Genomic DNA, 27,566 nt, shown 5'->3' on the forward strand with positions numbered 1-27,566 from the left:
CACGGGACAGGCTCACATCAGGCAAGACCGCTCCTTCCCAGAGAGACAGGATGACGGAGGAAGCACAGCTAGATGTTTTAGAACACATGGCCACACTCAAAAGCACAAGAGAACTCTCCACACTAGCCCCAGACGGGGAGGGAGCTTCCAGCCGAGCGCAGGGGTTGGAGGGCCCTGTGACCCGGGGGAACACAGGACGGACCGTGCAGAAGCCCAAGCAGCACACAGGCCTAGGGCTGTGTGGCCTGCCGGGCCGCTCCCAGGCGCACACCCAAGGTCACTGGGAACAGGGACTCAGAAGTAGTTGTGCACAGACGTTCAGGGCAGCACTACTCACAACAGCCAAACGGGGGCCATCAACAAATGACAGGGAAGCAGAAGTGGCCCACCCACCCGGCGGACTGGGGCTCGGCCATGAAAAGGGGCGGAGCTCCAACACCGGCTACAACCCGGGTGAGCCGGGAGGATGTGATGCTGCGTGAGTGACGCCATGGAAGGCCACATAGTGCGCGGTTCCATTTCTAGAACCTTCCGGAACAGGTCAATACGTCAATACTTAGAGACAGAAAACAGACTGGAGGACGCCGGGCTAGGGAGAGGCAGAGTGGGGAGCGGTCCCTCTCAACGGGCACGAATTTGCATGTGCGACTCTGGCGACACCCTCAGACCGGACGGGAGTGGCGGCTGCACACGCCATGAAGGTGCGGCAGACGCCGACTGCACCCTGTCCAACGGCTCCTCTGTGTTGTGTGAGTTTCACACCCACCCGCACACCTCCAAATGACAAACACCCATACTGCCTCGGCTCTCGGCCGCCTCCCCCGGTCTCTCCTCTCACCTCGATGACTTCGCCGATGAGAGAAAGCGTCTTTTCCCACTTGTGAACAGTTTGCAGAAAAGGGCCCACAAATCTGCTTCCTGAGATGCTCTGCAGGTTGAAGGTGTTGTCGTCCAGGCACTGGACGATCTCGTCCACAGAGCCCAGGATGTAACCCCGCTCCTGGGTGCCCTTGCAGTACTTGACCACGGAGAACTTCAGACTCTCCCACGTGTCCAGGATTTCCTTCACCGCCTGCTCGGGCACGTGAGGAGAATGGCTCAGGCACGGCATGTACGTTTAACAGACAGAGCCCCACCCCTCCCGCAGCTTCCCGATCCTGCCCTGGGCCAGCCCCTCCGCCCAGCGTCTGGGTCCACTTCCAGAACAAGCAGAGGCCCCCGCGGGCAGGTGCTGGCCATCGTTCGCCCAGGGCCCGCTGCCTGCCGAGGGAACCCTCCTGGCGCCCTGGTCACCACCCGTGTACAGAGGTGGAGGCCGGGGCTCAGAGCTGAAACAGCCTCCACTCCGCACTCTGGGACCAGGGTCCAAGCCCCACAGTCAGCCCCGGGCTGCGCACTCACCAAGCCCTGCCTGCGCTGTTAAGCAAGAAAATCAAATGATAAAATACTACACCTACATATGATGACTTACAGAAACACTCAATACGTTCTACAAACGTAGGTATGTTGTGTGTGTACACATACTGTCATGCATATATGTGTGTGCTATGTACACACCTGTGCATTTTTGTGTTTATGTGCAAATGCGTTTTAGGATGTGTGAACGTGTGTGTGCGCGCGCGCGCCCCTTTAAGAGTTAAAGGATGGACCTAAAGCGTCAATAATCTTCGGGTGGTGTCATTCTGAGTGACCTGTTCATTTTCTCAGTTTTCTGCCGTGAACTTTCGTCATTTTTTTACTAAACAAATAAATAATGAGACTCTAGTTAGAGAAAACAGGGAACTTCAGCGAGGCTGGTGTCCACATCCAGGGCACGTGGCTCCTTGTTCCCCACACACCAGGGGTCCCCGAGCCTCCCGCCACCCCTGGGGGACGCCAGCGCCCTCCGCTCGGGGCCTGGCCGCTAGCTGAGCGTGACCCCACCTTCTCGATGGCGATCTCCTTGATAGCAGCCGTGACGATGTCGTTGAGGACGTCCGCATGCCGGTGAAGCTCCATGGCAAACATGTTTTCCAAGGTGAACGTTTCGGTCATTTCAAAAAACACGCCAGTCTTTTCCATAAGCTCATTCCAGTGCCTGGAAATGCATCGAGAGTAAACTGCTCATGCAGAGCAAACCAAGCTATGGGCTGATTCACTCTCGCTGAAGTCGGAGGGCAACCCCATGATAAATACCCTGGAGTCCTGAAATGGGGCTCCCACTGGCTGCTCGAGTTAGAGGCAGGAAAGAGCATCGAGCAAGCCCTGCTGTGGACGGGTCAGGGGGGTGGGAAGGGGCTTCCTCAGGGGTGACTTCCTCGCTGGGTAGGACGAAGTCATGTGACAGCACACGGCCCTCTGCCCACACTGGGAAACATGCAGGGGAACAGAGGAGCCTGTCAGGAAGAATGCAACTCACACCTCCGACCTGACCCCTGTCTGTGGGGAGCCACACCCAAACGGCACAGACAAATGAGAGGGACCCGCCTCCATGCTGCCCCTGCCCCCCCAACCTAGCTATTCATTAAAAACCGAGGAGACCTGCTCTGTCTGAGTGACAGCCACGGGCCACCTGTGGCTACCGAGCACCTGAATGTGACCAGTCCCAACTGAAACCTCCTGTAAGCAAGAAGCAAGCACCGGACTGCGATGTGCATTTTGAGAACATAAAGTATCTTATGAAGAACGTTGTCCATGGATTACATATTGAAAATATGTTGCCTGTATTGGGTTAACTATGCTAGTAAAGTTAATTTCACCCGTTTTCTTCTCTGTCAACGCAGCTGCCAGGAAACTCTAAGTTCCGTAGGTGAGCAGCGTGCTTCCCCCGGAGGACGCTGATCTGGGCCCCTCCCCATTTTTAAAACAGCTTTTGGCTGAAGCAACTGCAGAGCACACTTTGCACGTGACAGGGTTGCCTTGTGTTTCAAACAAGAGAACCCTGGTGAGTGGTAACCTTGTGGAAAGTGTACACAGAGCAACGGGGCAGAAGCAGGACTTGCACACTCCCAGCCCGCGTGGCGGCCGAGGCCTTCTTCTTGGCCACCAGATCGAACTAAGCAAAGACAAATCTGAAACTGGAAGCCCCTCCCTGCTCGCACGGTGGCCGACAAAGGACAGAACGCACCTGTCCCTGAGTGCCTCATGCTTCAAGTCGAGAAGTAGAGGAATCGAGTCTTTGAACGCTTTCATTTTTGCTTCCAAATGGTAGGCCACCGACAAGCTCCGGACCTGCCGGGGCAGCTTCCTGAGGGACCTGAGGAACCCTTCGATCCCTTCCTGGAGAAACTGAACGTTCAGGTTGACCCAGAGCGTCTGCGCCCACTCCTCCTTGGCGAGCTGGGGATGGACAAGAAAGGCCCGTCAGCAAGACCCCGCGGCATCACGCAGGCAGCCGGGCCCAGAGAGCAAGCCCTCGGCCCGCGGTCACGCTCACTGCTTCTCTGGACTGTCGCCCATGTACCCCGGCGACCACTCATTCACAAGGAAGGACTGACACTGGCCCTCGAACTCAACCCAGACAGCCCGACTCCTCCCAACCCTCGCCAGTGGGGGTGTGGAGTCCAAACACGTCCTCCACGCCGTAGGAGCCAGGTGCCAGTGTGGGCTCAGACACAGGCCTTGGGTGAATGAGGGTCCTGTGGGTCTTCGTGCACTTCTTCCGGGGCTGCCCTAACGCGCTGCCCCTTCCAATGAGAGAAGCTAAGTTTACAAAGCGCCTGATCACCAGGATGACAAGGCTCTCTGTGCCCCGTGTTCCTGAGACTGACGTGACAAGCACTGTCTGGCGTGAACTTGCCGTCTCTGACGGTCCCCCAGCCCCTGGTGCACCGAGGCTTCAGAGGCTGCTCGGAGTCCGGAAACGACGTGCCGGACAACAGGCGGAGCCAACTGGTGAACTCTGCACACGGCGTTGTTTCAGTTCCAGGGGAAACCATGTCCTGCTGGAGAAGGGTGGGCCCTACGCCCAGCAGCCGCCCCAGGCCAGGCCGGCTGCGGATTCAGAGCCAAGCTCACTGCAGCCCCACGACCACCCCCTTCCTCCCTGGGCTCCACAGCGCCCCCTGCCCCTGACTGCAGGGACGCGCACAACAGCAGCACAGGGGTTCATCCACGGGTCAGCCTGACCAGGCCTCGGCACCCGGACGCCGGTTTAACGCCACTCTGGGTGCGTCGTGTGCAGGAATCTGGGTGAAGTTCATGTTTGAGTCGGCTGACTGAGTGAAGCAGACCGCTCTCCCTGCTGCGGGTGAGCCTTGGCCAGCACCCTGAAGGCCTGGACCCAACCACGGGGCTCAGGAGGAGAGCACCCGCGGGCTCTGCCTGCCTTCGAGCTCAGACTCCACAAGAGCAACACCGTGGGCCCTGCTGGGCCCTGGCGTGCCAACTGCAGGCCGTAGGGCAGCTCGGCTGCTATGACCGCGCGAGCCGATTCCTTACAGTAAATCTCTCCAGTTCCCATTGGTCCTGCTTTCCAGAAGAACCCAGACTAACACATTAATTCTCTCCCCGGGGCTCAAGAAGGGCAGGGACGGCGAGGGTGTTTCTGCTCCCCAACCAGCGCAGCACCAGGCTGTAAAGAAGTAAGTGAACGAACAGATGGAGGAATGAATGAACCAACCAACCAACCGATGGCAGGAAACCGCACGGGGAACATGTATGAAAGAAAAATCCAAGTGACGTGACACTTGCTACTGTTTACTTCCACTTCCAACAGTTCACCCCACACCTTACCCAAGCCCTGACCTCCAAAGAGTTCTCTCGTCACTGTGCTAAAGCCCACATAACACTTACCACGTTAACCACTTTTTAGTGGACCAGTCAGTGACGTCAGGAGCATTCCCCACGCTGTGTGACCATCACCGCCACCTTGTTCCAGAGCTCCCTCCTCCTCCCAGATGGGAACCCTGTACCCGTCAGCAGTCGTCCCCGAGAGCCGAAGGGGAGTTTCCATGACAGGTGCCCAGGCTCTCTACTGCAGGGGCCCCCAAGGCCGCCCGGCCTGAGAGAGTCCTGCCCCCCAGGGAGGCGGGGTCTGCGGGGCCGCTCACCTTCAGCCCCTTGTAGAGCTCATACACCACCTTCAGCCCGCTCATCTCCTTCTGCACCTTGAGCAGCTCGGGGTACATTGTGATCGGAAGATCAAACAGTTTCTCAGCGTTAGCCAGCTCCTGGCGTTTCTTCTCATGCTGTACCAGCTCTCTTTCAAAAGTGGCCAGAAGTTCTACTCCTAGTAAACGAGTGAATATATAGGTAAACACAGAAAACTCGAAGGCACTGAAGTTACAGGAGAAATCACAAAACCTTGCACACGAACTGCCATTTCACCCACAGAAGCCACAGGGGAAGACAAACCTGGAAGTACCAGACCTGACCTCACAGTGGCTCTAACCAAAACGGAAGGGCCGGTTACGTCTGCGAGTCAGAAAAGCCTGTCTCCTTAGCATCCTCCCTCCTCTCAGTGTCTCAGCCTGGGACGGGCCCCAGGATCCCAAAGGAGCTTCTAAACATCTCCACGGCCTGACCACCCTGTAGAACAAGGGACCTGGACAACGCGGCCCTGGGCCGCGGCACCAGAAGTGCTTGCAGGTTCCCCGGTGGACCCAGCATACGGGCAGGGGTAAGAAGCTCCGCCCCGTCCTGCCTTCCCATAAAACTCGGAAGTAAAACACACTCCACACCCCAAAAGACCAACGAGACCCTTCTCACCACTATCGAGATCTTCCCCAACAGAACCAGGGCCTTCGCGATAAAAACGTTTTGCAAAATCCTCTATCTGCTGCCTGTAGACTGATATCTCTCCTCGAGTGATCTGGGGAGAGCGAGGCGGCGTCAGCCTGACCCGGCGGGTGTGCTTCGGCCCCTCCCCTCAGAGTGTGAGCGTGCGGAAGGTACCTCTGTGAAAGTCCTCTTTATGCCACCGAGCGCGCGCTCCACGTTCACCGAGTCGTTGAACAGAGTCAACCACATGGTCTCGATGTTGCCCACCAGCGTTTTCTCCGCCTCAGGAGGCTAATTAAAAAAAAAAAAAGAAAGGCAAAACACAGAGTAAATGGTCAATGATTCGGAAGTGGGATTTCTGCTCAAAGCCACTGTGAAGAAACTTCTTACGGTTACAGCAGGCGGAGTGACCTGAAACGACAGAAGAGCTGGGCGAAAAATAAAAATTAGACATCCGTAGCCCTGACTGGGGTGGGCCAGTGCACTGGGCATCCAACCACGAGATGAGAGGTCACTGGTTTGATTCCCGGTCAGGGCACTTGCCTGGGTTGGGGGCCAGGTCCCCCGATTGGGGGCTCATGTGAAAGGCAAGCGGTCAGCATCTCTCGTGCATCAATGTTTCTCTCCCCCCTCTCTCCCTTCCTTCCCCACTCTCTAAAGTCAATAAGCATGTCCTCAGACATGGATAAAAAAAACAAAATAACAGGCACGTAAGGATACAAAATGACTTGAATGAAACCAAGAAAAACATGAACAATATAAGTACACCATAACAAAGTTTTAGGATACGGAGTTTAAAATCGTTTTACCTAATAGAATAAAAGAAACGAAAGACAAAACAGAACACATAATGATGGAAATAAAAACCCTGCACGCTGCGCGTTTCTCCCAGGAGAGTCCTCTAACCATCAGCCCAGGGGGGCCGACTGCCCAGGGGGACCGACTGCCCAGGGAAAGGCACTCAAAGCAGTCAAGCAACATCGATGCTGAAATACATATTTTTAAAAACATTTTTTCTTTTTAAAAAATATTTATTTTTAGAGAGAGGGGAAAGGAAGGAGAAAGAGTGGGAGAGAAACATCAGTGTGTGGTTGCCCTTCATGTGTCCTCTACTGGGGACCTGGTCTGCAACCCAGGCATGTGCCCTGACTGGGACTCGAACCAGCAACCCTTGGCTTCACAGGCCCGGCTCAATCCACTGAGCCACACCAGCCAGGGCCTGAATATAAATCTTATGCAACTAGACTTAAAACAGCTATTTGTCTCTCACAAGTAGTTAATTTTTCCAGATGGTTCTTTGTGCGTGTGTGAGTGTGCGTGTGTGTGTGAGAGAGAGAGAGAGAGAGACAGAGAGACAGAGACCATATGCAAAATTTCTGCGTACAGTTTCAGGGACTCAGCCATGGATTTCTAAAGGTCCTTGAAACCCACATTTATCAACCCTAAACAAAGAAAGACGACTGAATTATTATCTTCCACCAGTTTGTTATCACCTTTTCTCTCTCTCCCTCTTCCCTTACCACTTTTGCAAAGGCTTTTACTTATCAAAAGTAATTACAGCAAAAAGAGAAAGAGACTAAAATGCTGTGCAGTTAAAGATCAGTCTACAAAAGGTATTGTTTGAGCTATGCAAGACCAAGAATAGACCCTAAATTTTCACTGTTCTAAATAACAGTGGGGTTTGCTCTACACTTCCGTTCGTCACTTAGTCTTAAACAGATCTGTGGCGGTGTATTCGAGGAGCACCTCCAGGCAGGGCCCGCACGCCCAAGACCACCCGTGGGGGCCGAGGAGAGCAGACGCCCACTCACATGGAGGTTGTACACCGCCATGGTGCGGTACCGCTCCTGGACATCCCTGTATCTGAGCTCCATGAGCAAGGATTTGCTTCTGATCTCTGCAATTGTCGCCAGGACAAACTTGAGGTCTTCAAGGGTACTGGGGCTCTTCTTCAAGTTTTTACTCAGGTTCTATAGAAGGAAGTTTGAAGGACACAGAATAAACACGGGGGGAGGTACCAACCCAGGACCGCACCCGCACGGAAGGCAGCGGTGACTAAGCCCCGGGAGCCACTACCTCCATCTCCTCGTACAGACTGTACAGCTCTTCCTTGGCCGACTCGCTGAGCAGCTTCCCCAGCGAGACCACCCAGGACCTGGCGCTCTCCTGCACCGTGCTGGCCAGCGGCCCGAGCTGGAGCCTGACGCAGTGCTCGTCCTTAGTCAGGGGGTGGCGCGCAACTTCGCAGGAGATCTTGGAATAGAACTGCAGCTTCTCGTCGAACGCTGTGCACGGAGGCTTCCTGGCGGCAAATTTCTCCATCAGGATGGCTTTGTCCAATTTCCAAAGGGGGCGGTACTTCTTCCATTTCTGCAGGTACTTCATGAGATTGATCAGAATCCTGTGGATGTTTTGGGGGATCATAACAGCTTGTTCAATGATCTGAGAGTTCTGGGAAATGTCATTGTAGAAGCTCACTATAACAACTTCCTCCTCCTCCCCCTTCTGCGGAGGGCATTCTATGCAGCTGCCATTCATCCATCGAACAAAATTCTGGCAAAATAAGAATCAGGGAGAAAGACAGTACTTTAGTATCAATGTTGCTTCCTACGTACACATAAGTATTCAGCAATCATTCTTCCTAGTAATGAAAATCACTTGATGATTAATAAATTGTGCTCAGTTGCAAAAAGGACCACCAATCCCTGCTCCTCCCATCACTTCCCTGCCCCGGGCTGGCCTGCACCGAGGCCACCAAGAGGGCCGGAAATGGTTTCTGCAAGTTCTTGTAAGTACCGCAAGCTAACCGATTGCGCCACTGGAGCTCCAGTTCTGAGCCAAGGACTCGGGGAACCGCACACCTTCCGCTCTCAACAGATAAATGAACACATCAATAAACAAGAAAAGGTCAGACAGCGGGAAGTGCTGGGAAGAAGGCGGCATGGCGTGTGACGGGGAAGGACAAGGAGCCAGTGAGTGAAGGGCTGGGGCAGAAGGCTCCACCCGAGCAACCAGCCTGGGGGGAACGAGCGGTGCCTGCTGCAGGTGCATGAGGCTGGAGCACAAGGGAGCGGACAGACATGGGGACAGAGACTGGGGATGCAGGCAGGTACTAGCCCGTGACCAGAATGAGGGGCTCGGATTATGTTCTGACTTCAGTGTGAAGTCGCTGGGGCCCCCATACAAGGGATGACAGGAGACGGCTCGTGTTTCGAAGAGACCGCCCGGACCACCTGTTGCAGTGGAGGACGGATCACCCCTGCATTCCTCCAAGGAAAGCGGCAGCACTCAGGGCAGACCAGTCATGTGGGAACGGGGGGAGGAAGACAGTAGAAGATGCGTTTGGGCAGCGAGATGTGCCTGCCAACGGGCTGGATGTGGGTGGATGAGAGAGAGCGAGGAGCCAAGGAAGGCACCCTGGCTCTCGGCCCCAGCCATCCGGCTGCGTTGGTGCCGTCTCCTGAGCCAGAGGAGACGGGGAAAACCGGGGCGGGACCAGGCTGCGAGACCTGCATCTCGGACATGCCAAGTCTAAGATCCAAGGGGAGACATCAAGTAGGTAACGGGCCAGGAAAGTGTGGGGAGGTCTGGGCAGCCGGCTCCATGGGGGCGGGGACATTAAAGCCACAGGTATGGTGACTGTGCAGGACTGAGCCTTGGGACAGTCCAAAACATAGAGCACGGCAGAGGCAGGGGAGACAGGGGGAGAGGACGGCAGAGTGGACCCGGTCACCACCCGCTCGGAAGGCTGCCCTCGGAAGCAGGCGGGCCCAGCCCTGAGACGTGACGCCCCTGCCTCACCTTGGTGACCTCCACGCAGTTCCGGACGCAGTGGACACACATCTTGTTGATCTCGTTTGAACTGGGGTGGAGGATGATCTCCGGGGCGGTCAGGATGGTTTCCGCTTGGAACAAAGGGACGTCCCCCAGGATTACAGAGTTAAAGGACTGCAAGTTCCTGAGCAGGGTTAATGAAGAAGACTCAGTCCTCACTAGAGCAGAACACACCCAGCAACAGACGAGAACACCCAGAGTCACGAGACTCCCATGTAAAAAGCCTGGTACATGGACTGTCCCATTCCAGGGCACTCACGGACAGTTTGGGGTGAGCCATATTATAGATCCTCTTTTTTGGGCCTAAATCTTACAAACAGCTCATTTCAATTTGGGGGCAATAACTAACTACCAGTTGAGCGATACTTAAATAATAATGAGGACCCCCAAAAGCTGTCTGACTCTGGCTCAGGAGAAATGGCTGCACACGGGCTCGCGTCCGGCCCCGGAAGCGCTGTCCCTTCCAGCTCCCTCCTGTCCTCAGGCCTCGGCTCGACTGTGGCCTCTGCACAGCGCCCACCACAGCTGCACTCCCTTCCTCCCCAGGACACCCCTCCTTTCTTGCACAGACATCGCCGCGGCTGTGTCTGTCGCCTGTGTCGTGCCTCCCCCGGCCATGAGGCTGGCCCGGGCCACAGGCGTCCATCCCAATGGACACGATGCTCTCCTAGCCAGGGCTGTCCTTGAGGCCACCAGGACACGGGAGAGGGTCCCCTGACTTTCACGGCAGCCTCTCTCCATGCAGACAAGAGTCCCCCGGGGTTTTCATGACCAAGAGACGACGATCCTCTGCTGCCCGGGGGACACGAGCACTTGCATGTCCTTCCGGTGGCTGAGGGGCAGAGTGAGAGCTCCTTTTCCAAGGGTCTCAGAGGAGCCAAATGGAAAGTCACCCTCCGTGCTGTGAGCAGCCTCCACCGGGAAGCAGCGCCCCCCACCCCCGACCCGGCTCTCACTCTGCCCCTGCAGCACCCCCGCCACAGCCGCCCGTGAAAACCACCCTGATCTGCGCCCATGGCCCTCAGAACAAGCAGCGAGGCGGACGCACTTGAGGATGAGCCGGGTCAGGACCTCGTACAGCCTCCTCTCCCAGTGCTCGTAGTAGGAGGCCAGCTTGGGGGCCTTGCCCGTGTTGCTCTGGACGACCAGGCCCTCCACTTTGGTCAGCAGAGGCCCGATGGCCAGGTACCACCTGACCATGTAGTCCACGTCTTTGGCCCTCTCTCGGTCGATGTGCTCAAAGAACTCCTTCACACCTGTGGAGGAAGCCACCTGTCACCGTTCTCCACAGGGAGGGACATTCCTCAAAAAGCAACCCAGACACTGGCTGTGTGTCTGGGAAGTACAAAAGCAGCCTCTATGCTTGACCCGAAGCAGATAACGAGGCAACACCAGAAGCCAAAACGGACCCGAGGCAGGAAAGGACAGCTCGGAGCACCCCTGTGCCGAGGCCCACGCACCACACCCTACAGACAGCGGGCATGTCTCTGGGCAGCTCCGCGTTCCCTGAACTGCAGGCTGACTGCACCCAAATTCCAGGTTGGTGAGTCTGAGACCACTCAAAACACCTGGTTTGAACAAGCGAGCGTGAGCCCATGAGCAAGAGCCCATGAGCGTGAGCCCATGAGAGTGAGCCTATGAGTGTGAGCCCATGAGCGTGAGCCCGTGAACATCACCGGTGACCCTTGCAAGTCAGTGAGTGAGACCACTTGGAGGAGTTCTACTCTGTTCGTGGAATGAACGGGTGTGTGTGCACGGGCACATTTGGGTTCATGGTCACCACCAAGAGGTTGTTTCCTTTCCTTCCATAATCAAAGAACCGAGGAGTCAGACCTACCTGGCAGTTCTTCCCCACTTTTCGGGGCTGGATATTTAAAGAGATTCATGGACTCTATCAGTGTGAGCCTGGAAGAGATGTCTTCCGCGTTCTTCTGAATCTGATGCACAAGGGACTCGAACTTCCCAATGGCCTGTCGGCACCGAGCTATGTAGTCAGCGATGCCTTTGGAGGAGAGAGAAGCAGAAAAAGAGAGGTATTTGGCCTTTGGGCCTTTCTCTCTAAGGCCCCCTCTGCCATCTGTTACCCCCTCTGGGTAACACCGTGCAGCAACCCTCTCGAAGGAAGGACCCTGTCTGTCCCACCCCCTGGGTCAGCGAGGTGGCAGAGAGCCACAGGCACCCCTGGGGAGCAAGGACCACTGTGCTCAGAATCAACAAAATGACATCTTTCTTCTGTTCAAATTCTAGCATAATCATACATAAAGCACTGTGGGGACAGAGAAGGTCCAACCCTCTTGTCTCCTTGTGGCCAGAGCAGCTGAAACACTGCACTCGATCCCACTTAGAAGAGTAAACAGCAAACCGTGACCAGTGAACCCGGGGTTAGCACGCACGAAGGGCCGGTGATGGCTGGAGCATGTGGCGGTGTTACGCCATAGGTCCCTTCCACTGGCCCTGAGAACAGGGCACTAAGCTCACCCCCATCTGCAGCTGAGGACACCCAGCCCCCGAGAGGGTCAGTGCTGTGGGTAGAGCCAGACTTTCAGCCAGGGGTTTGGGTCTGAAACCCACAGGCCAAACACACGTTCTCCACACCGAAAAGAAGGGAAGAGGATGAGAGAGAGGGGGGAGGGAAACTGGGATGGAGAGAAGGGGAAGAGGACAAGCCAGCACCTTGTTTCAAAGGAGAAGGGGCGTCGCCTCCAGGAGCTGGAGTGAGGCTGGCCCCTCCTCACCTCTCCTGCTAAGTGAGCCCCGCGCACCGTCTGCAGAACAGGCGCAGGGCTGAAAGATGGAGAGAGAGTGAGCCAGCTATGACCTCGGGGGCCGAAAGATGGAGAGAGAGTGAGCCGTCTGTGACATCGGGGGCCGAGGAATGACAGCCATTCTTTTTCCTTTTACCTCCCGGACCTAGAGCCAAAGCAGCTGGTGAACCACAAATGCCAGTAGGCAGGGACACATGTAATAAAAACATGCCTCAAGATGATCTTGCTCTCTTTAGCCAAAGGACCAGGAAAGGGATGTCCTTGCAAGACAGGAAACTTTAAACACTCACGGGCTTACTCCAGCCAAACACCACAGACAAAACTGTGATCTCACCCTAAGTCGCATCGCTGAGGGCCAGCAGGGCACCCAGACTGCCCCGCCATGACGCTGGCAGGAGGCGCCCCAACCCCGTCCCCCGTGGTGGCAGCAGAGAAGGCCTTGGAGGTTGGTGGGCTTGCACCTCCACAGTCCAGTACTTGGTGAAATGCACTTAGTGCATGCACCAAGCACTTGGTGAAATGTCGGGGGAATTGTGCTGAGTGACAGAGGCAACCCCCAACGGGTATATAACACTCTCAAAATGACAAAATGCAGAAGTAGAGAGCAGCCTGGAGGTTGCCAAAGGCTGAGGCTAGGGCGGGCTCACAGGGGAGTGAGCGTGACTTTGAGAGGAGGCGTTCTGTCCCTCGACCACGTCGAGGCCAACGCCCGGACTGTGGCCTGTGAGAGGTCAGCGCAGGGCGGCCAGGCGAAGGGTGCATGGGTCCCCCGTACTCCTTCCTACAACTGTGTGTGAATCCATGATCATTTCCAAATTAAAATCTTCCTTTTAGAAAAATAAATAAAGGCCATTTCATTTCTGGAGAAGAAAGCTCGGGGTCGGCAGTGTCAAAATGGCACACGTCTCACTTTCATGTCCCCCCAAAGCCTTGAGGTGAGGCCCACAAGGTGACTGGACTGATAATGCTCCCCACGTAACCATTCACCACACACACACACACACACACACACACAGAAATCACAGCGCAACCGAAACCGTCCCCGGGCGGAGAAGGCGGGAGCAGATGAGGTGCATTACCCAGCGAGTTCCAGTTCAAGCGCTTGTATCCGGACCTGAAGACCCGCACCAGCTCCTGGGAGTGCTCGTCCAGGAGCACGGCCTCGGCCTCGCTCAGCGTGCCCACCAGCATGTGGTAGTGGTCCAGCATGCGCTGTAACCCCTCCGTGTACCTGCGCATCCCAGGGAAGAGGGCGACACAGGCAGGGATGAGGGAGCTCGCAGGCGGCTTCACACCACGCACCTCAGAGACGGCCTGCAGCTCGGGTCAAGAGACTCGCAGAAATGCAATGTGATGCCACTCTTCCCACCAACTTTCCTTCTTGGGTACTTCTCACTAAAAACGTTATCTGTGTTAACACCGAATCGTTCATTATCGCTATTTTTAGGGAAGTGAAATTTATTCCCATATTTTAAACATTTCTTAGTTTTAATTTATAGTGGTAAATATTGGTGGCTATAAAATCCACAAAAATGAAAGCTCTGCGGAAGGGGAGCAGTTCTTGGTAACGTCTCAGCGAGTAAGGGTGTCCCAAGACCAGAAAGCGTACCACTGATTTAAGAGAAGCAGCTCTTTACCTAAGAAATTTGTCCTCCTGGAGGGCCACATTCCTTGCTAACTCGGGGACAGGAAATCCCAGCTGCTCCAAGTACTTTGTTTCACTAATGATCTCCCTGAGAGCCGTCGGAAAATTGATTGCAAAGGCCGCGCTCCTGTCGGAACTCATGGCCTCCTCGGAGACCTGTGGAAGGGCAGGGCGGTCCCAGGACCAATCAGATCATCTCCCAAGTCACTCGTGGGCTGGAGAGAGATGGGTTGTAGGTCCCCCGCCCCGACAGATTTGGGAGCTGGCTGGGACCAGCGAGAACATATATTGGTGAAGTTTTTAAAGAATTCCACTTAGCCACCCGCCTTTGATAGCTGGGCAATTGCATACAAAAGTCACAGTTCTGGCTCCCCTCAAAAACCTGAGAAAACTGATGACCGGTGACAAGACGGACAGGCGGGGAGGAGCAACGGCCCCTTCTGAAAGGGCCAGAGCAGTCCGCTCCTCACAGGCCTGCCTGGCCCTGTTACGCCCCTTTTGGTCTCCTTCAGAATTTCAGGGACCAAAGACCAAAAGCCAGCAGGCCCAGGCCAGTCCTAGAGTCTCCTCACTGGGCACCTGCTGCGTGCCAGGCCCAGAACAAAAGATGAGGAAGAGTCACATGAAATGGTGTCTCCCGCAGGTAAGAAATGGTCAGTGGCCAGCTCTTCCCTCTGTGGTCCAACTAATATGCTGTGCATTTGTGCTACTGAACCCAACTCAGGCTCAGGGTGAAGCCGCTTGCCCAAGGAGTCAGGAGACCTGCCCAATTCTGGTGCATTTCCTGCCGGTCTTTGATTTTGGAAATACCCATCCACTGTAGGAGTGTCAGGAAAAGGACACGCCACCCCCCACCCCCCACCCACCCCCAGTGGCACAGCGCTGTGTCGGGAAGGGACTCGGGGACGCACCTTAGTGAGCAGACTCTTCTTCATGAGCGCTGGCAGCAGCTGCTCCGTCGCGTCTCTCCACTGCTCGTACTTTCTGTCTTCATAGCTCTTCATCGTCCTGCCCACCTCCAAATACTTCTGCTTTACCTACCAAAGGATTCGAACAAGCATCGTTTGGTCATTGAAGATAATCTGTCTCTCTCAAAAGAAAAATTATCTAGTATGTTCTGCAAAAGGAGGCAGACAGAATTTCACAACTTTTGGAGGGTCTGCTCGAGATGGTATGGCTGGAGCCCTGGGCCGACAGGCAGAGACCAGTGACCCCAGCCTGCGGGCTGCATCTGCCGTAGCCCCTGCGCTGAGCACAGCTGTCCTGTGACAGAAGGACATCGCAGAGGACAATGCTTGGTGGCATGTGAAAACTACTTGAAACTCAAGCTCCAGAGCCCATCAACAAAGTCTCGTGGTAATAAGCCACGCCTGTCCATCTTCACATTATCTGCGGGTGCTGTCCACTACCAGTGCAGGGCTGAGGAGCCACAATGGGACTGTATGACCCACAAACCCCTAAAATATTTACTCTCTGGACTTCTAAAGAAAAGGGTTGTCAACACCTGTGATACAACTCACAAAAACCCACAGGCAGGGAGGGACAGGCAGTACTATTAGAAAGATGTGGTCACCCTCTAGAGGCTGAAGTTCAAGTCCAGGGAGAAGCCCACTTGCCTACCACCTGGAAGATGTCACAGGTATTGAGATTCCAAAGAAAAAGGATGAAAGGGCATTTTAGGTCTGAGCCCTGAATCAGGGACCACAGAGGGGACCCCCGAAGTCTCAAGCGGGGATCTGAGCGTGAGCTGCTTCTCACAGGAGCATCTCACTGGTGCCTGGGACACACAGCAGGGCCGGCCCCAGCCAAGCAGCGCACCTCCCTCCCCCGGTCACTGTCCAGGATCTCCGCCACTTCCTGGAACCTGAGGATGGTGTGCTTCATCCGGAAGAACAGAGACCGCTCCCAGTAGATTGCGCCGGCGACGGGAGGGTGATTCTTGTACAGTGGTGGGCTGTCGAGGTTCTCCGTGAAGATCTTGTTGACCACGTCGATCTGGAAAGCAATCCAATGTGCACTGTGAGCGAGCGGCAGTGCCGTTCAACCAAGAAGCACTCGGCCGGGGGGGAACGAGCACTGGGGTGTCAAGAGCCAGTCGAGAAAAGTGTCCTTCCTACTTCTGAATTCATACTTCTCTTGTATTTTCCCCGTAACTTTTTCTATTATTTAACATGTGGAACACCTTATCGTTATAGACTACGCACATTTATTTGGCTGACGTATTAGAAATCCTGAAACCTGTTCTAGACAGGAATTGTGTCTGTGTGCACACCACAGGTTTTATCATTCTTATATATTTTTAAATTGTGGTATAACAGACGTGAGATAAAACCGACCACTTCAGCCACTCTCCCTGCACAGGTCGGCAGCACCGAGCGCACTCACGCGGCTGCGCACCCATCAACCCAGCCACCTCCGGAACACCCTCACTGTCCCCACCTGCAAACCCTGTGCCTGCGAAACCCTTGCCCCACCCCCATCCCCAGCCCTGACAAGCGCCCTTCTGCCTTGTCTACAAATCTGACCGCTGCCGACTCCGCATGCAAGGGGAATCATACATGAGTTGTCTCTGTGGCTGGCTTATTTTACGCAACAGGATCTCCTCCAGGTCCTTCCACACTGCAGCAGGTATCAGGACTTCTTCCCCATTTCAGGCTGAGTTCACAGTTCCCATTTGATGGACAGACCACACTGTCAAGCTGCTCACCCATCAAGGGACACGTGGGCCCCTCCCACCCCTGGGCTGCTGTGAACAGGCTGCGTGAACACAGGTGTGCAGAAATTCCTTGAGGTCCTGGTTTCTGTTATCCTGGGCGTGTGCCCAGAAGTGGGATCGTGGGACCACATGGCCTGGGCCTGCATTTTAAAGGCATTTCCCCACTCTCATCTGGGCATTGGCAGTGGGGGAGAACGACAGCCCACCCAAGGCCCTGGTCCCCAGAACTGCAAATACGCTGCATGACATGACGAAGGGATCGGAGGCTGCAGAGAGCACGGGGGCTGCCAGACCCCTGACCCCGAGGTAGGGAGCCGGCCCCGCACTGTCCGGGCGGGTGCTGCGCTCACAAGGGCCCTTTGAGCAGGAGGAGGGGCAGAGTGGTCGGGGTGGGACTGGCCACTGCTGGTTGTAAAGGTGGGAGGGGACCATGAACCTCCAGAAACCAGAAGCCCCCAGGGAATGAACTGCCCCAGGAGGCTACTGCTGGCTGATACTTTGATTTAAACCCAGTGAAACGGCGGCTGGCTTCCGCCCTTTAGAAATGAATGTAAAGTAGCAAATTGGGGTAGTTTTCGGTCCCTCAGTTTGTGGGGATTTGTAGCAGCGGCAGTGAAAAACTAATGCAGCGACGATCACTAGACCCCTCTACTGGACCCTGCCTCATGTCCATCTGACCATTTCCCGCATTATTTTCTGCATCAAACAGGAAGCACCTTCCCATCCGACTCTCCCACCAGACACCGACTCCTCTAAAGGCAGAATCGGAGCTTCACTCTCCTGCCTCTCTGTGCCCGACTCTGCACGTGGAACATACAAGCACCAGATGCACTTCCTGAGTGGACATGTAAACACATGCGTGACCTCTGCGCGTGGTGAGCTGCGATTACCGCCGTCATTATGGCCACCACCGCAACACCTCACTCGCCCAGGGCCCGTCGCGATCCCAACACGAGGTATATGTACCCTGTTACACCTGATACACTCTCACTGAGTCTCTCCACTGAAGGGACGAACCCACTTTGCTTTGGTTCCTGCGCTATGTGACGGACCTGGGAGAACTCCACCGTTTCTCTGAATTTAGATGGAGAAGACAGATAACAGAATGACTCAATTGTTCGCATTTTGCCAAGCACATTTTTGCTGTGACAGCAACTACAGATTTCTCATTTACCTCTTTGCAATACTGGGCAAGAATGTCATTAAACTTCATCATCATCTGTCGATTAATAGCCTCCCGTGAACGAATATGCTTAAACTTTAAGAGCATGTCAAATGCTGCCTCAGCTGATCGAAGTGTCTTAAAAGATTCATCAATAAAATTTTTTGCTTCTTTCTCAATAACCTGCCAAAACAAACAAACAAAAAAAGTCAAGAAAACATTCCAAAAGTTGTTACCCTGCAAAAGCAAAATGGTTAAAAAAAAAAGGCAAAAAGCCAACTAGTGCCCCAGGGGTCCCGGGGACTGCAGCGGGGCGGTGTCCGGGTCGCGGCAGGAGGCGGCTGCTTCCTCCCAGCTCTCCCCTCGGCCAGTTCAGATGGTGGAAAAGGAAGGTTGCAAAGTGCAAACTTACAGAGACAGAAACGGGGGAGGCGCCACAGCAGAGGAGGCACTTCAGGCGTTTCGGGAGGAGAGGGGCTAACTTTACAGAAGGCAGAGAACCACCCCTCACGCTGGCGACAGGAGTCCTCTCTGCTCCCCAGGAAACTTCTGGGGGGCTGAGCTCTGGAGGTGCCAGGAAGAGCAGGGGCAAACAAGGGCTCCTTCTCCGCCCCACACAGCCAGGCCCTGGTGCACCCTCCACACCCCCACCCCAGTCTTTAAAAGGGGAAAGGCTAATGCTAGAAAAATTAAATCAGAAAGACATCGGACTTCCGGCAGCACTGGGAGAGAGACGTCAGTGATGAACGCCTTTCACTTTCGGAGGAAAAGTTACTCTCACCCTTGACTTCTATGCCTATTGTTGCGGAGCCCACAAACACAAGACTCAGAAAGTGTGTGTCCTGGTAGACACACTCGGTGACTTCCTGTTAACTCTCGGGGAGTCACTGAGCAATGTGCTCCACAGAACAGAGAAGGAGACAGGACGGGGGGGTGTGACGTCTAGAACACAGGAGCCGGCCGAGGTGAGAGCAGACAGTCGGGGCGGGGCAGAGCAGCGGCAGGTTTCGGGAAAGGGGCCCCCCAGAAAGCAACGGCATCGCTGTGCTCCAGCAAAGGGGACCCACTACTGATAGGTGTGTGGCTGACACATTAGAGCAACTGGAAAAAATAAATAAGGCAAAGGTAAGTGAGTGGGGGAATGCAGAAGAAAAGCAACGGCTTGTTCCAGGAAAACGAAGGCCTGGACGGGAGAGGCGGTGCGGCCGGGCGGCTTCCAGAGTCGCGGTGCACGGTATTCACATGGGCACAGTGACTGAACTGACCGCTCACTGAACGGGACGCTATCACCAAACTATGTTAGACGACAGCAAGGCCAAGGGAGCAGTAGGACCGGGACAGGCGCGTCTGAGAAGGACACAGCCACACTGGCACGCCCTCTCCTCGGGGCAGCACGGGTTGTGGAAACCACCAGCGAAAGTGGGGATGGAGAGGGCTCCGCTTGGGGCCGCTCATTCTGGCCATGAGCCCTTTAGTACTGCAGCGGCTTTCGGGGGGGAAAAGTTCAGTTTAAGAATGAATGACACTTACAATGAAATAGAAGCTGAGAACAGTTCAATGCAGTTAAAGGGAAAACGTTTATATAACCAAGTAGGACAGTCTGGGCGTGTCCACATAAAGAGATACTCCAGGATTAAAAACAATTACTCAGGACACAGCATGGGAGTGGTGCTTCCCCACAGGGCAAGACGGAGCCGCCTGTCCTGCCTGGTGCAGTGAGGTCACACTTTCACCTCCAGGCCCCCCCCCACAGCTCTGCCACGCCCACACAGCCCGCCAGAACCTCCGGTAGCACCCCCTCCCCAGCCCGACCCACCCGTGCTGTGGCAGGAGAACCTCACTAAGTCTAATCCCTACCGTGCTGCTCCCTTGGTCCACAGCCTTCAAGGCTCCTACTGCTCCGAAGGGAGTCCCACCCGCGGCCAGCCCTCCCGTGTCCTTCCCAGTCACACAGCCCGCCCACCGCGGCAGAAATGCCACTGTGTCTGGTGTGACTTAAACTTGCTCATCTCTGCCAGAAGGAGTGGGAATGGAGAAGACTAGGGAGTGAATGTTCACTTTTGTCCTACGCTCTTCCGTACTGTTTCCATGTTTTGTTTTGTTTTTTACCAAAAAAGCAGGTATTAATCTTTGTGGTTTGAAAGAAAAAACAAGAACTCTAGGCATAACTAAATAACCCGACTGATTTAATGAGGAAAACCACACAGCACCTACGTCCAAGATCGGGTCAACGCAGCAGCTGGGTACTTGCCAGAACTTCCACCTTGAAGTCATCCATCACGTATTTCCAGTACTGGGAGGACTTGATGCTGAAGGGGTCAAAGGTCAGGTTTTCCATGGGGGTGACCAGGCTGTCCACCCTGCACAGGACATCATCGATGCGCTTGGGGTCCCCCGTCACTGCCTTGAGCTCCGGCCCAAATATGTTATAAAATTCCTCCATCACCTGTCCCATCAAACAAAACACAAGGAGGTTGGTCACCTTTCGATTCTGCCCCAAATGTTCTCACTCCAGATGGGTCTCACTCCGATATCTGTCTGAGGGCAGGGACCACGTCACGCCGGCAAACTGCTTCCAGGCTGAGCTCTACGGTGCCACGAGACACTGTGTCCACTGTGCGCAGGACAAGACCCGGACGCCCTGACCACGCCTCCAGCCTGCCTGTTCGGGCCTCCCCACCTCCCCGGTCCTCTCCCCTGCCACCTTGCAGCCACCTGGGCCTCCCTCAGTGCCACCTTCCTTGCGGCCCCGGGCCCTTCACACCTGCAGGTCAAAGTGCTCATCACTAAGTACCACTTTATCATGTCTGACCCTTCAGAAGCCATCACAGGGACCCGCCCCCACTCATGGGACTCACCGCCGCCATCACACGGTCCCGGGTCAACACTTGCATGGACACAAGGACCTTGGCACCTGCACTGACCAGTTCTGGGACCCTGTTCCTGTGCGAGGCCCTCGGCATTTCTGCCAGAACTGCTGCCCTGGGGCACGATCGGCTGGGTACGTGGCCAAGAATCTGGCCAAGGCTTTAATCTAGGCCACAAGCCTTCCGGGAATTCTCGGGAAGCCTTGGGAAGACTGAATTCCCAAGTGCTGGTTTTCAGACAGAGTAGGATCCGCAGGCCTGCCTCTCCCTCCGCCCCTATGATCTTGCAACAATGTGCCTTATCAGTTGTGATTTCCCAAATAAACAGGTATAAATGTGTTTTTGAAAAAAGCCAACTGCTCCTCATCTAACCCCCTGCGCATGTGCTGAAGCAGACGCACCCCGGCCTCCCCACCTGCAGGACGTTGGCGAGGTCCTGGCAGATGCCGGCCATGTAATCTGTCCGCTCAAACAGCCGCTTCCGGTCAAACTCCCACCGGGCCTCTCTCCCCGAAGCCTCGATCTTGGCCCTGGTCTCAAAATAGGACTTCTTCCACAGGACAAGGGTCTTCTTGGCCTCCATGACCTTGTGCTGTGCGCTCACTCGGTTTTCCCTGTGATCAGAGAGACCTGGTGAGGGGGGCCAGACGTGAGGCAGCTCCACACCAAGGCCCCCCGGGGAACAGGGCTCCAAGGGGCGAAGCTGACCTGAGGAGCAAAGCCCCCAGTTCATGGCCTCTTCGTGAAAAGCTCCCAGGGCGAGGGGCTGCTCTGGCAAAATCTGCACGGATGTGACAGCAGTTCCAAGTGCAGCCCAGGCTGACCTTGACACCAGCTGTCCCCCCAAGCCCAGGCTCACCCGGGGAGCCTTCTGACCGAGCCAGAAGCTGGGCAGGTGGCCTTGGCCCCAGGCTCAACGCCGAGAGCAGGGGTTGCCACCCCGGAGCAACATGATGAGACCGAGAGTTTAGGGCCTAAGTCGCCTCCACAGATTATTTTTATGGCCCGGCTCTGGCCTGCAGCCCAGGCGTCAGGCCAGGACAAACGGGACTGCAGTCTGTTCTGCTCTGCCCTGACTGAGACAGCGCCACCGCCAACCGGGGGGGCTCCTTGCCCCTGCCAGGGGTCGGACTTCTTTTGAAGAAAGATCTGTGTCTCCTTCAACATTTGTCCCTCAGAAGCTATTCTACCTGAAGGGGTCTGGGGTTAGAACTGAAGACTTCCTGACCCCATGCCTTGGTCTCTCTGAAGATCTGGGTAAAATAAAATTACCACGCACCCACACAGTGGGCAACGCCTTGGCCACAGAGGGGACCGAGCGCTGACACCTGCCACAGCATGGGCAAACCCTGGAAACACACGCTGAGCGGGAGACGCAGAGAGAAAGCAGTCTCGAGGGAACAAGAACACCGCCCCTCCTCACTTGAACAGGGTCCGCAGGTTGACCACGTGGCAGACCCGCTCGGCAATCTCCCAGGCGATGCGCTCCATGAGTGGGATCATCCTCTCGTCCTTGTTGTAGTGCCGGGAGATGGTCCACACCATTCGCAGCGCGCTCATCATGGAGGGGATGGTGTCCAGGACAACGGGGAAGCTGGACCCGTGCGTGAGGTTCTGGGTGGGAGACACATGCCGGAGAGACGGTACAGCCAGCAGCCCCAGCCTCGGGGCCAAAGAGATCCAGTACAGCCAGAGAGCGGAGGCTGCGCTCTTCTCAGTCCCCCCACCCCAACACACTGACTGTGGGAGAACGTGGAGAACAAGCAAGTTTAACACAGGCCTATATGGACCGTCGGGGAGAGTTTCACAATCAAAGCAGATAAAGCAACGTGCAGAAGTGCTATAAAGTGTGTACACACACACAGCACTTGCACGTGTAAACAAGGGTGCCAGCAAACGCACTGGGGCTGTCACTCTGCAGGGACCACAGCCGGGTTCTCCGAAGAGTGTGTTCCCCTGGTGAGAAGTGTGGTGACGCAGGTAGCACCCAGGACTTCTGCAGTTGTGCTTACTCTGATTTGTGTCAGGGAAACATGTGCAACTGGTACGTGAAACCCACAACAGCGCAGACACCATCGTCTACAAGGCACACTCGCACACGCACGCACACACAGATACCAGGAGTAAATGTGAAGCTGACGTAAAGGAAGGCAGGGAAGGGCAAAGCCAGGGAGGCAGCCCAGAAGGGACGGGAGCCCGGCCCCCCGAGCACCACACGTCACGCCTTCTGTGGAAGAGGAGACGCTGCTATCGCCACGTCAGCATCTCGGGGGCAGGCCCCACTCAGAGCACAAGCCCTTGGGCTCTACCAGGGATCGCACTACGTCCACTCCATCTTTTGTATGTGTATGTGCACGTGTTTACCCGTGTGCACGCACATGCACGTGTGAACATGCATTTACACTTGTCCCATGTGGACAGTTGGGCTTGGGTTGGCTGCTTCCCTGATGCTCTTGGCGTCGAGTGTGGTGGATACATGCGCTCATTCAAAACTTCCAGCAACCCTGTAAGCTACGTTTTCTCCTTGTCCCCACTTCCCAGAAGAGGAAAGTGGCTGGGAGGTTGCGCACACAGACCCGGGTATCGGGGCTGAGCCTGCACTGGCCCAGTGCTCCACACACACACCACGCCCTCGGCACACAAACAGGGCTCTGACCACCTCGTTCTCGGGACAAGAATAACGATTCCAGACTCGGAATGCTGTACCTATGCGTAATAAGTTTAGAGAAGAATAGGACCCCCCCGAAGTGAAGGGACACCGGTGCAGTGTTGGTGGGAATGCAAAATGGTGCACAGAGCGGTTTACCAGGATCACCACAGGACCCACAGTTCCACCCCAGGGGCACAGCCCAAAGAACCAAATGCAGGGGGTCAAACAGGCTGCCCGTGTGCCCACCAGGGCGTGTACACGGTGGCCAGCGGGGAGCCTCAGCCCAGAGCCGCCACCAGGTGGTGGGTAACGAAATGAGGCCCAGTCACACAAGGGAACATCATGAGCATTAGAAAGGACGGCGACTCTGACCCAGGCTGCCCTGCGATCGGCCTGGGAAACCAGACCCCGAGTCCAGTAAGCCAGACACTAACCAGACACAGAAGGGACACAGTGCCTGACCCCGCCTCCGTGGGCCCCCACCGCAGGCGAACCTGAGGGGCAGGAGCTACAGGAGAGGTCGCCAAGGGCTGGGCGGAGGCAGCAGCTGCTGTCTGAGGGGCACGGAGCTCGTGCTGGGGACGCGGAGAGGCTCTGGATGGCGGTGGTGCTGACAGGCACACGGCACTGGGTGTGCACTCAGTGCCACTGAACTGTGTACTTACGGGTGGTTAAAATAATGAACATTGTGTGTCTCTACAACAATCTTTACAAAGCTTTTTCACAAGGACAGTAACCCCACGTGAGACCTAATCTAAGAGGTGGCGTTCCCCAGCATGGCACCTTGAAATGACGCTCCACGGTGGAAAGGAACCGCACGTTGTCCGAGGCCTCCGTGTGCAACTTGAACAATTCCGTGAAGACCGGCTGCAGGTTGGCCACGATCATGGAGTCCGCCTCCTTGATCACGTCCAGGACTTTCCTGACCACAGGCAGCTTTGTCTGCTCGTGCAGTGCACTGAGAGTGGCATTTCTCTCCCTCCAGAACTCAATTTCGGCCAGAGGACCATTACCCTGAGGGGTGACAGGAACGCAGAAACGCCATCGTTGGTGTGACACCTACGGCTGTTTCTCCAGCACCCGTCCCTCTGCTCCCAAGGGGTCCATCGAAGGGCCGAGCTGGAGGAGGACTCCGGGGACCGACCCTTGACCCAGGACAGTCGGACCAGAGTGAGTCCCAGGACTGAGGCTGGGAGCTCCAGACAAAGACACCCCATCTTTCTCTGGACGAGGAAGGAAACCAGCCTGAGGAGGAAGTGCCGCAGAGAGGACAGTGGAGCGGAGAGTCACAGGGACGCACAGCCAGAGTCTTGACCGGACGATGCCTGAAACCAGCCTGCCTGTGGACTCTCCAGTTACGTGAGCCGGCCAGCTCTTATCTAAGCCGGCAGAGCTGGGTCTCCTCCCTCGGGCGGCCCGAGCATCTCAACTGACCACGGTGCCACCCTATCGATGCAGGAAGTAACCTGGCAGCACGCGAACATCAGAGAGCCCCAGATCGGAATCCAGTGTGTTTACCCTGACCTTTGAGGAGGTCACAAAGCAGCATGGAAAGAGGCGAGACCACAGAAAGAGGGGTACGGACTCCAGCTCTTCCTCAGGGAGGCGAGTGCGAGCTGCATCGGGGATGTGCGGAAGCGCTGCCCGAGTTACCTGGGGCATCTTTCTCAACTGGCCCTCCACGGCTGCAGATATCTGGCTCAGCCAGCTTATCACGCTCTGCTCCAAGACCTCCACGGTTTCCAGGTCAGCCGCCAGGGCAGACACCTCCCCCTCCACACTGATGCTGGGCATTTCCAACTTGATCTCACCTGGCAGAATAAAAGTGCTCCATCACCCACCAGTTTGGGGGAAAAACTATTACAGGCGATACTTTGTATGCGAAAGTCAATCTGCTGGCTCTTCTCTCCACACGTCAGTGTGAAAAGGTGTGATACGTCCCCTGCCCCACCTGTCTGTACTCCAACCTCTTTCGTAGGAATGAACATGAAACAGTTTACAGAGCTAGATCATTGTCCCAGTGTTAACCTCAATCAAAGTGTTTGGTTATTGAAGATGTTCCTGAAGTTACAACCTGTTAACTTCCGTTTAAAAACTGAACCAACCAGAACTTAACAGATACTTGAGAAAACCCCCATCGTGAAACACAGTCCAAGATAAATCAGAAACAATGACCTCAGGGGGAGCTGCAGCAATGCAGAGAACATCCACACGAGAATGATCATAGGTTAAAACAAAAAGGCTCCCAGACTCTGAAATTGCCTTCTGAACGGAGATACGTCGTGCTCAGCCAAAGAGGAGGAAAACGGGAGCTTACCCTCAAGCTGCTGCATTGTTCTCTGTATGCTATTTGCAAACTTCTGGATGTTCATTAAAAACTCGTCCCGTATTAGCTGGATGCTGTGGTGCTCTACGGCTTCCCCTGGCACACTCGGCAGGTCTAAGTCATGCTCCGGCCGGTCGGAGATTTCTCCGGGTGTGAAGCCCGTGGCTGACTCCTTGTGCTGATTGAAGGACAACGCTGGCAAGAACACCTGAAATGCCAAGTTCATCACACGCTCTCACGTTGCCCCTGGATGCAAGTGCCTGTCACCGGAGGCACGACTGTAAGGACAAGCCCACGACAGTGCCTGGAAGGTCAGTACGGCCAACGGCCTACCTGGGAAACACGAGAACCAAATGGCCTTGACCGCAAAAACGCCCAGACCTCCCCCCCTGCCCGCCCTCACCTGGCATATAATGTCCCTCAGAAAAGGCAGCACGTTTGCATTGATGACCCCGTACTCCAGAGTCTCGGGCATGGTCTCCATTGCCTCCTTCATGTCAATGGCTTCCAAGATTGCCTCTGGGAGGGAACAGGTCCGGGGGTGAGCGAGTGGGGAGTGGCAGTCACCGCTCCCACGTGCACTGGAACCTTCCGACCACAGACACAGAATGCACAGCATTTTCTGGTCCTGGGTGCCACGCGGACGCCCTGGCCTCCGAGAAACTCAAAAGGACACGGACGCTGGTGGCCCTGGTTGGCACAAGCAGCGCCCGAGAACTGCCCCGATGAGCCGGGCTGGTGGGGCACCTACAGGCAGACGTGAACAGAAGCAACTGGGGGCTCCTAGAAACAAGGCCGGGGCCCCGCTGTGCCTGTCTCTGCCTCCCCGTCAACACCTCCCCGGGTCATCGGCAATGCGCCCTTTGAGTTGTGGGGTCCTCACAAAGATGTTTTCAGTAACAGGTCACCCTTCCGACTAGGTCTGACTGGACACGAATTTATTGCACTGACCAAGAGTCAATCAGCCCACAGACATTCAAACGCCACTTGGACGTGGCACTTTGCCAAGTCTCCTCATCGAGGGAAAAAATGGAAACACAACAAATACACCAGCCAAAGCTGTGCACTGTTCTTTGCTTGACATAATTTCTTTGTATCAAATGCTTCTTTATTTCAACTTATTTTAAAAGGAAACTGTGTCAGAACCCTGTGTGAAAAAGGAAGAGAGCCTGGCCTCCGTGAGAGCGCCCTAAAGAGGCAAGTAAGGTGAGGACGAGCAGGAATAGAGCTGGGGGCGATGCCCGGGCACCCTGCCCGAGGGAGCAGGTGTGCTGGGAGTCCCAAAGTCACGGGAACAGCACCATAACGGGGTGGCAAGCTCGAGAGGCAGCTCAAGGCTGCTCAGTGCCAAGCCTCTGCTTGTCCCGGTTGCTCCCGCTCGTTCCTGCCTGCCAGGGGAGAATGGGTGATGGGAGCTCAGCGCTCGGCTGTGAGGTCCTCTACTGAAGCCCCACCAAAGTTCAGAACAAGGGAAAGAAACGTAAGGGTTGTCCTAAAATGTAACTAGGCGGGGAGAGTGGGAAGTTGGCCTGAATGGATGCAGCAAGAAAAAGAGCCAGGGTCAGACTCTTCAGACCAGAGAGCAGCAGCCCCTGGGGGAGCCCAGGACGTCTGAGTGCAGGAGACGCACAGCGGGAACGTCTCGCCCCAGACTTGCCCTCCAGGCTGAACGGGACCTCTGAGAAGCCACGCAGAGATCACCCACCAGAGCTCATTTTACAAGTCAGGGTTGTGTCATTTTGAATCTCCAACTGACAATTTATAAATAGAACTGGGAATAGATGAATACAGTCAGTTCTCATTATTCACGGCAGCTCCATTCTATGAAGTGCCAGGAACACTGAGTTGGCGACTACTGGGCCACTGTCCCCAGGAGAGATGCAGGGCCAGGCTCCCGTGTG

The 27,566-nt window shown here is 55.5% G+C and overlaps 1 protein-coding gene across 1 annotated transcript in view; it reads right to left on the reverse strand.

Moving 5' to 3' along the window:
- DNAH10 (dynein axonemal heavy chain 10) overlaps positions 1-27,566 on the reverse strand; it is a 94,411-nt gene that overhangs the window by 63,752 nt on the left and 3,093 nt on the right. Inside the window, exons 5-27 of the mRNA XM_053669841.1 lie at positions 26,069-26,184; positions 25,657-25,873; positions 24,993-25,150; positions 24,123-24,353; positions 22,113-22,303; positions 21,105-21,303; positions 20,074-20,268; positions 17,835-18,005; positions 15,763-15,939; positions 14,856-14,981; positions 13,937-14,100; positions 13,379-13,530; positions 11,372-11,536; positions 10,583-10,790; positions 9,502-9,658; positions 7,777-8,253; positions 7,512-7,670; positions 5,875-5,991; positions 5,689-5,791; positions 5,031-5,209; positions 3,107-3,318; positions 1,924-2,077; positions 839-1,072 (exon numbers count right to left, since the gene is read on the reverse strand). Of these exons, the coding sequence (XP_053525816.1) occupies positions 839-1,072; positions 1,924-2,077; positions 3,107-3,318; positions 5,031-5,209; positions 5,689-5,791; positions 5,875-5,991; positions 7,512-7,670; positions 7,777-8,253; positions 9,502-9,658; positions 10,583-10,790; positions 11,372-11,536; positions 13,379-13,530; positions 13,937-14,100; positions 14,856-14,981; positions 15,763-15,939; positions 17,835-18,005; positions 20,074-20,268; positions 21,105-21,303; positions 22,113-22,303; positions 24,123-24,353; positions 24,993-25,150; positions 25,657-25,873; positions 26,069-26,184 (4,262 nt within the window). The remainder of the gene's footprint in view (positions 1-838; positions 1,073-1,923; positions 2,078-3,106; positions 3,319-5,030; positions 5,210-5,688; positions 5,792-5,874; positions 5,992-7,511; positions 7,671-7,776; positions 8,254-9,501; positions 9,659-10,582; positions 10,791-11,371; positions 11,537-13,378; positions 13,531-13,936; positions 14,101-14,855; positions 14,982-15,762; positions 15,940-17,834; positions 18,006-20,073; positions 20,269-21,104; positions 21,304-22,112; positions 22,304-24,122; positions 24,354-24,992; positions 25,151-25,656; positions 25,874-26,068; positions 26,185-27,566) is intronic.

This window comes from Artibeus jamaicensis, unplaced genomic scaffold (genome assembly GCF_021234435.1).
Source record: "Artibeus jamaicensis isolate MK-2021 breed Jamaican fruit bat unplaced genomic scaffold, CSHL_Jam_final contig_525, whole genome shotgun sequence".
NCBI lineage: Eukaryota > Metazoa > Chordata > Mammalia > Chiroptera > Phyllostomidae > Artibeus > Artibeus jamaicensis.